General features: G+C 30.6%; 1 protein-coding gene across 2 annotated transcripts; it reads right to left on the reverse strand.

The window, feature by feature from the left end:
- Positions 1-3,779: 3,779 nt before the first annotated feature.
- LOC102587842 (uncharacterized) lies at positions 3,780-6,638 on the reverse strand. 2 transcript variants are annotated; one of them, XM_006355605.2, is made up of 4 exons: positions 6,173-6,633; positions 5,631-5,908; positions 4,678-4,834; positions 3,780-4,079 (listed from the first exon to the last, which is right to left on the reverse strand). In XM_006355605.2, the coding sequence occupies exons 1-3, from the start codon at positions 6,447-6,449 to the stop codon at positions 4,733-4,735; spliced, it is 657 nt and encodes a 218-aa protein (XP_006355667.1). In that variant the 5' UTR covers positions 6,450-6,633; the 3' UTR covers positions 3,780-4,079; positions 4,678-4,732. The 2 variants fall into 2 exon arrangements, with proteins under 2 accessions (XP_006355667.1, XP_006355668.1); XM_006355606.2 differs by lacking the exons at positions 3,780-4,079; positions 4,678-4,834 and having other exon boundaries at positions 5,622-5,908; positions 6,173-6,638.
- Between the last annotated feature and the right edge of the window lie 2,122 nt (positions 6,639-8,760).

Below are 8,760 nucleotides of genomic sequence, written 5' to 3' on the forward strand. Positions count from 1 at the left end.
CTTTTGTTTTTCAAATTAGTGATCTTTAATTTTTATTTCTACTTCTCATTTTATGAAATATTGTGAATTTAAGGATTTTTAAGTATGACCTAATTTTGTAGGGCATAAACTTAGAGAACTTTTACTTTGTCCAACACAATTTTGTAGGAATAGGTTATACCTCTTGAGGTATAATTTTGTGAGTTTTGAACTGAACTTCATAGATTCTATCGACATAAATTTTGTATAAATTAAAGGGAAAAAGGACAAATATATTCCCAAACTTTCGAAAATGATATGTCAATACCCTCTGTCATATTTTTCGTCTATCAATACCCTCGCCGTCTAATAACCAGTACACATTTACCCTTCCCACTAACGGAAGACTCATTTTGTACACGTGGCACAATCCTACACCTCAGCCCAGTTTGACCAAATATTTTACCCAAATTTCAAATACCTGCCCCATTACCCATTTAACCCACCCGATTTAACTCGATTATCCAATTCTTGTGACATTTGGAGAAGAACAACGTTTAGGGCCAGAGGAAGCTGATGGAGTAGGTGACCTGTACCTAGAACTAACTTCTCTTGTTCTTGGCCTGCGGGTGTTTCCATGGTTCTTCTCAGCCTGAATCAATGGAACTCTTTTTGTCTCCACTGTTGAATTCTTCTTTAATGCTATCTCTGATTCATACACATCCATCCAAACTATCCAGATTAAACCGCATTGATGATATCCACCTACTTTATTATATTAATAACTTCAAACCCATTCTTGAGAACCTCTCAAGAATGGGTAAAGGGGCTTTTTTTCTTTATGTTTTTAGATAGTTTATTTGTGGGTAAATTGGGTGGGTTAAATGGGTAATGGGGCGGATATTTGAAATTTGGGTCAAATATTTGGTCAAACTGGGTTGAGGTATAGGATTGTACCACGTGTACAAAATGAGTCTTTCGTTAGTGGGAGGGGTAAATGTGCACTGGTTATTCAGGATATAGCAATCAAAACTCCAACAACTAAATAATTAGTTTTGTATTAATATTGTTTTATATATTTGTTAGTATTATGATAAAATGTATGGATTGTATACTATATATTTCGATATGATATTCAGTATTTTAATTTTTTTTTGTTATAAATTAAATATCAAATATCATACCTCATACCAAATTCCAAATCTTTTTTAAAATGCATACTAAATATCATAACATTGAAACCATGATATCAAAGAAATTTTACTTCGATATAGTATCAGTATCTACTGCACCATGTCCACCCCTAAAGCACATTCATGCTTCTCTATAACAATCATCCTTTGATATTATACTATAACAATCAAATTTTATTTGGAATCAATCTTTTATATTATGCTATTTTATATATTCTTTATAATAATGTTTTTATATATCCAGATAAACGATGTCATTAAAACAATTGTTTTTTTATAGTAAAATGAGATGATGGGTTTTGTCAATAAGGTAACTAAAAAGGAAGCATTTGCTATATGAATATGTAGTCATTTGTGTATGCTTCCTAAACCACATGTGTAGGACAATACAAGCCACATAGATCAAGATTAATGACATGAGCTACTAAAGTACTAGGCAAAATCTTCCTATTATCCTAATGGATTTGATCTTCAAGTGGTCCAAATTTCTTCATGTGCAATAAAAGTTAGTTAATTTTAGGTATGGTGATAATTAAACTTTGAGGTGGGCCTTGACATATTTTAGGTAGTAGTTGCATAACGTTTCAACTAACTACTTCATGGGGTGGGGTGAGGAATGTCATGGGTATTAGTTCGATGTTAGGTATTTATATTAGAGTTTGACTAAAATTGAATTCGAATCGGAAAGTATCATAGCACTTCTTAATAAAGGGGACTCTGTTTCCAACTTAACTGGAATTTGAGATTTTTGTTTAAGGGTCAAAGAGTAATTACAACCCACTTGAGACATGTATAATATGCATATTATATATGTATATACTATGTATAATGGCTAGTGGATGTTAATATTTTGGTTAAGTGGCCAAATGTGTAACTGCCTCTATTATTCATGCAAATATGATATGTTCAAAAAGTAATTTCAATTTATTAACTTAGCCATTTCGATTCTTTCAGTTCAATCCGTTTTAAAGTTAGGTTAATATGCAACTCAAATTACTTTATGATAAAACTTGTCTAAGACTTTTTAAAAGAATTCTTTTGTTTGATAAGTTGACATAATAAGGGTGGGGTGGGGTGGGGGTGGGGGGATTATTAGGTAATTAAACTATAACAAAAAACAAATAAAGAAAAATAAAATGTAGTTGGCCATGACCTTTTATTTAGCCTATTTTGTTGACTCAACTCATTTCGACCTAAATAACTTTAACAGCCCATTTCTTAACTCATTTTATTTTGACCGTTCAAATTCAGTCCAATTCAATTTACCGACTCTCCTAATATTATTGTTTATTTATTTTAACTTAAGAGGGGAATTATCTCTTTCATTATAGAAGACTTTAGTATGAATATGATCTGTAAAATTCTATTATTATTTTTTCCAATCTGCTTTTTTAGTAGCATATATAGCTTATGTGTCAAGTTGTAATCCTTTTATAATATGGTGGGTCGTTAATTATTCACTCTTTAAAGCTATACAGCCTAGCTATTAACTTTTGAATTGTCTTACAAAACAAAAAGGTTTTCAAGGAATTATACAACAAGAGAGGTGGTTAATAGATTCTCCAAATTGAATAAAGTACTAATTATTGATTTATCTAGGAAATTCTAGAGCATATTATTGGACTTGTTGTAATTGATTATTAAATTAGTTGTTATTTCAAATATTTTTTAAATTTTGGCTTAACATTTTTTTAAGTTATGATATTGTACCTTGTTGGTTTCTTTGATATTACTACTAGTTTTATAAAATTGGACAACTAAGATATGTATTATTATTGTTATTCATATTTTTGTTTATATCTATCTGTATTAGCTTTCCAGAAACCACTTGTAATACATCCAAAAGACTATGTGGAGTGTTAAACACTTGTTTCATCATTTTTATATAGAGGTTTCGAGTTGGATCCCTAGATATGAAATTGTCTGGTTGAAAGAGATTTACAATACCCCCACCCACACTCCCACCCCCTTCTCCAAAGTAAGATTTGCCAACACGAATCTAAATTAGTCGAGCTTCAATATTCGCAAAAGCAAAAGTAGCTTTATATTAGATTTTTTTTCTCCTTTTGATTATCTTGGACCACAAAGAACCTAGTCATGCTTCTAGCTTTTTAAAAGCTTATGTCCACCCTTTGACATTTGAGTTAGCAATACCTCTATGTGAATCATGCTTGTGTTATGCAATAAAGACTACTTTTTTTCAATTTCTTTTCTTTAAATTATGAGTAGAAATTTGTGTTGTGTGGATAAGATAGAGTGGTAGATAATTTCCTGCCAAAAAAGGTTGATCTTGTTCTTTCCATCCCAAATAAAATAATATAGAATCGAGTCTTTAAGATACTTGCAACCTCAAATTAGCTGATCATTGATTGAAAGAACCGGTAAAAAGAATAAAACCTTCATGAAATCATGACGCAAATTTTGGTGTCTCTATTCGATAAAATAAGAGCTTTTCGAGGTATAAGTTTTAAAAAGGGGCAACCTTGTGCAAAAGCATTCCGTGTTGGCAGAGTTTTCAAAAAAAGCCGCACCTTGAAAGATGTAATGTAAACAACATATTATAATACAAACATTAATGACTGTTTTCACATAGCGTTACCAAAAATATCTAAAGTTGATGAGATTTGATAGATGACAAAACAAGAAATTCTATCTTCTAATCCATGAAACACAATTGGCATAAAAATAGAACAAATATCTGTACAAGTTGCGTAAGCAGAGAGAGAGCAATGGGTGCTGAATCATAATGCTCTTGTCCTGTATCACTATCTCTATATTTAACTAATTGCTGATACAGAACACACCACATTTGCACACATATACATAAAATCTTGTTTTTTTTCTCTTTTTATATACTTTATAGTATATATATATATATATAAACTATTTCTCTTTACCAATTAGACTTCAGATTTCCTTTGGATATATCTGCAAAAACAGAAAAATTGTAAAAACAGTCAGTTAGTTAGGTACCATGACACAAAAGATTAAAGGAAACTAATCCATTCATAAAAGAGTAAATAAGAAAGAATTAAGTGGTAATCTGATAGCCCGTTTGGCCAAGCTTCTGCTCTAATACTGGCAAAAAGTGTTTTTCAAATTGATTAGCTGAACACAAACTGCTACTCTCCAAAAGTATTTTTTTCGAAAAACATTTCTGACAAAAAGCAGGTTTTGGGAGCTTGAGTTGAGATGTTTGGCCAAGCTTTTAGGAAAAAAAAAAGTGTTTTTGAGTAGTAGAAGTTTTTCGAAAGATGAAAAAAGTAACTGTTCCCCAAAAACACATTTGAGAACTTAACAGAACACAAATTACTGCTCTAACATTGGCAAAAGTGTTTTTCAAATTGATTAGTCAATCACAAACTGCTACTTTGCGATACTTATGATAAGACGCATTTCTGAAAATAAACAGGCTTTGAATGTTTCGTCAAACAAGCTATGAGTATGAATCTCGTGGCAGCACATGGTTAATAGTACAAAATGTAGTGAACCAGCAGATAAAATAGAATATACAATAGTTAATTACCTGAAACCTGCTCTGTGGAAACTGGATTTGGTCCAAAGAAAATACAATAACAACTTCATGTGCATATGGATTCTGTAGATTTGAGTTTTACTTCTGTCTTTCTGAAGGGAGTAACTTTAAGATATCGATAAAAAGATCCGGTTTTTAATGCTGAGACCTGCATTCATGTGCTAATATGTTAGTTAAAAACAGAAATTAAGAATCAGTAAAACCTAATAAATGAGTGACATGTGCTTTTTATATAAAGATTTAGCACTTAATCATGATTAATGAACACATTTCTATTACAATTCATCAATTAAGGAGAGTAAATCAATATCTTAGTAAGTATTGTTCAAACCAAATGTGACCAAGTCAAAAGGCACATGGAAGTTACAATTGGCAAGAGGACAAAAACCATGTATTGCCAGTCTCCTCCTTCTTTTGTGATAACCATAGTGTTCGAGTCAGTTTACGCACACCTCAACTAATTTCACGAGTACATGTTACCTCCCACCAACCAGCACAGGCACACCAGGTAACATTGTCCATCAAGGTTTGTACAACAACAGCATACCTAGTGAAATCCAGAGAGTATGCAGACCTTACCACTACCTCTAGACTGTTTCCGAACGACCCGTGAAGGGCTCCTCTCAAGATGCAAAAATCAGAGTCCTATTTCATTTCTATATTCAAATCTATCTATTCAAATTTCCCATTAAGTGTATTGATCAAGAAAGCATGTATACAAAAGGTTTGTCTTTCTTCCTCAACCTTAGTGGACCCAAACAACTTGCAATTCCATGTCCATGTTGTCTCTAAACATGATTTTCCTTAGTCCCCACTTTTCAAATGAGTTGTACTATTTCTAGTAAATAAAGAACTTGCTGAACTGGCCATGTGACTTTTCAACTATACCAAATTTGAAATTTGCTAAGATCAAGGAGAGAAAATAAAGGGATTAATTAACTTACAGCTTCAATATCAATCTTGTAAACAAGAAGCTTTCTTCTTTCCCTGCAGCTAATTCTATAAGCCACTACTACATGAGCAACAGCCAATGCTAACGAGCATACGAACAACGCCATCTCCATAACTCGAACATACCCTCCTCGATCCATACTCGAACTATGTGCAAACACATATGAAGCCTTCAAGGACACAAACACCAATGATGAAACTGAACAAATTGTAGCAATCCCCAAATATGGCCCTCTTGATAACCTTGGTCCATCACATAAGCTATAAACACCTATAATCAAAATCAACAAAAAAAATCAATCTTTTCAGTATTCAACATACCAATTGATCATAACTTCATAACCCTTTTGCCAAAATTACTCAATTTTTCGAAAAATCATCAAAATCTGAGCTAACCAATTAAAAAATACAACATCCATCCACCCATCTAATTGATCATAACCCGTTCGACAAAATGCTTGAATCAAATTAATCTAAATTTTACTCACTATTAACTAAAACAACCAAAATTATTTCTCATCAGAGATCAACTTACATAGAATGATGACGGACCTAACGATGGAGATGACCGGGATATCAATAAGTGAATACCGAAAATCGTAGTTGCTTAAGTGAGAAGAAAGAGTTTGAATTGAAAGTGAAGATGGTGAAATGGAAGCAGACAATAAAAGTGAAGGAAGAAGTGTATCTGCAATTACAAGAAGAATTGGTGCAGAAAATAGGAGAAGTGAAATCAACATAGAAATCAAGAAAAAAATAGTTTTGACCCATCTCAAAACTTTGGTTCTTCTATCTTCTTTCAAAAAACCCATCTCGATTTTCCTTCACTGATGAGAGATTTTTGAGGTTTTGGTGCAGAGAAATGGTGGGAAAAAGGAGAATTTTGAGAACGAAGGCCAAGTGTTTGATGATTTGACTCACAGAAAATATTGAGAAGATGACTTGAAATATAACACGCATAAGGTACCGGTCAAATATAGGAAGCTGCAATCGGCTGCTTATTGGGTTTCTTATGTGGACTAACGGCAAATTACCGAATTAAACTTTCATGAATCTTACCCACCAAAGGATGATGGGGTGCTCGAGTCGTTTCTTTTTTAATCAGAGGTCTTGATATTTTTTTATTTTTGATATAAAGCGTTCTCTCTAACTGAATGTTATGTGACGCGAATTTAAATGAATTGAGTTGCAAATATAAGTTTTGAATATAGGATGAGAAACTTTAGAAAATGGCTCGAAAACTCAAATCACTTTATAACGATGTTGTTGTCGGAATATTATTATAGAGAATGAATTATATAACGTTATATGAAAAAAAAATTTGTTTGATATGATATTAGAGTCGTTTCTTCTTTAATTCGAGGTTTTGATTTCTAATTTTTAGATATAACCTTTTTTTTAATATTGTTTCATCTCAATGGACCCTATGAGCTGAAATATAAGTTTCGAACATCGAATAAGAAACTTTTTTTAAAAAAAGGCTCAAAATATCAAATTACTTTATAATGATGTTTTTGTTAGAATATTATTATAAAAAATGAATGAAAAATAGATTTCAGAAAAGATTTGATTGTTATACTGAAATGTTTTATATAGGGCATAAAACACAAGTGTACATGTCATTTAACTTGGTCTTAGTTGATATTTATGTCTTTCAATTTTGGGTGTGTATAGATAAACATTTAAACTATCATAAAGGTAAACAAGTAGACACGTATCTTGCATGCATGAAAAAATCTCACGTGATTTTCCATGTAGGACGATTGCATCTTACACGATTTGTCATGTAGGACGTGTGTGTCTACTTATTTAATTATGTGATAGTTTATGTGTCTATCTGTGCACATCAAAAATTAAAGAGCATAAATGCCAATTAAAATCATATTAAATGACACATTTATGTATTATACTTTGTTAAATATATGAATTAAATAAAGTAATAAATACTACACTCCTAAATAGTTTTGATTTCCTTCTCCAACTTTAATTAAAGTAAGCAATTTTAGAACTTTATTATCATAAACTAAAATTATATATTGTAATGGACATTAAAACATTCTTTTTTAATGTTGTGGAGTTAAATGTATTATACTCTATCATTCTTGTAAGAAAGTTTTAATAGGAATAAACTGAGAGTATTGAAATTAAAAATCAATTAAGTATAAGAAAATATTGATTTTTCCAACATCGGAGGTATATATAGGAAGAATTATAAAATAGGGAATCGAAATCTCAGAAATACAATAAAAATTCAGATAAACCAACTTAGCTACTAAAATTTATTTGATATAAGAAAATATTCTTTTTAAAATAGTAAAAATAAAAAAGTTAAAATATACATTGACATAGTGAAGCAAATATTTTGAGATATACACTAAAGTGAAAAGAATCTCACATGAATAAACTTGATGAATTATTAATATTTAATTAGCATTAAATACTTATATAAGTCAATTTTGGAGCCTGAAGGTGGCGTTTCCCTGTTGCAAAGTTTGTGTTCCATCGACTAATTAATATTTAAAATTCACTAAAATTATACTAATTAATAGTAAATTTAAATTCATATCAGAATTCTAACATATTCAACATTAAAAAACGAGAAAAAATGAATCACAAAATCTTAATTAAATAATCAAACTTCTTTTTTATATATCTAAGTTTCTTGGAAATAGAGGCGGAGTTAGAAGTTCAAAATACTGATTTAGTCGAATCAAATAATTTCCGTTCAAACAGTAAATTTGTGTTAATCTTTTTAAAACTAATTAAACAAATATTAAGTCTAGAGTTTAGTCATAACGTAGAAAATCATGATTCAAAACTTCAGAACTAATAAAATTAAAATTCAGATTCCGTCTATAAAGTATGTGAAAATCGCTTTAGCAAGATGACTTTTGAGTCTTTGACAATTTAAACGTGATTTTTGCATAATTTCTCTTTTAAAATTCTAAACAAAATTTGCTATAATTCTTTCTAGAAACTTCTCATTCTGACTTTTAGGAAAAACTCAATTTGAAGAAAAAAAACAATAATTTCAATTGTAGCATCACTAGTTTGAATATTTGTTTTTTCTTTCTATATGAACCCTACAATAATTTTCATTATTCACTATTTATTTAATTTCCT

This window comes from Solanum tuberosum, unplaced genomic scaffold (genome assembly GCF_000226075.1).
Source record: "Solanum tuberosum cultivar DM 1-3 516 R44 unplaced genomic scaffold, SolTub_3.0 scf00202, whole genome shotgun sequence".
NCBI lineage: Eukaryota > Viridiplantae > Streptophyta > Magnoliopsida > Solanales > Solanaceae > Solanum > Solanum tuberosum.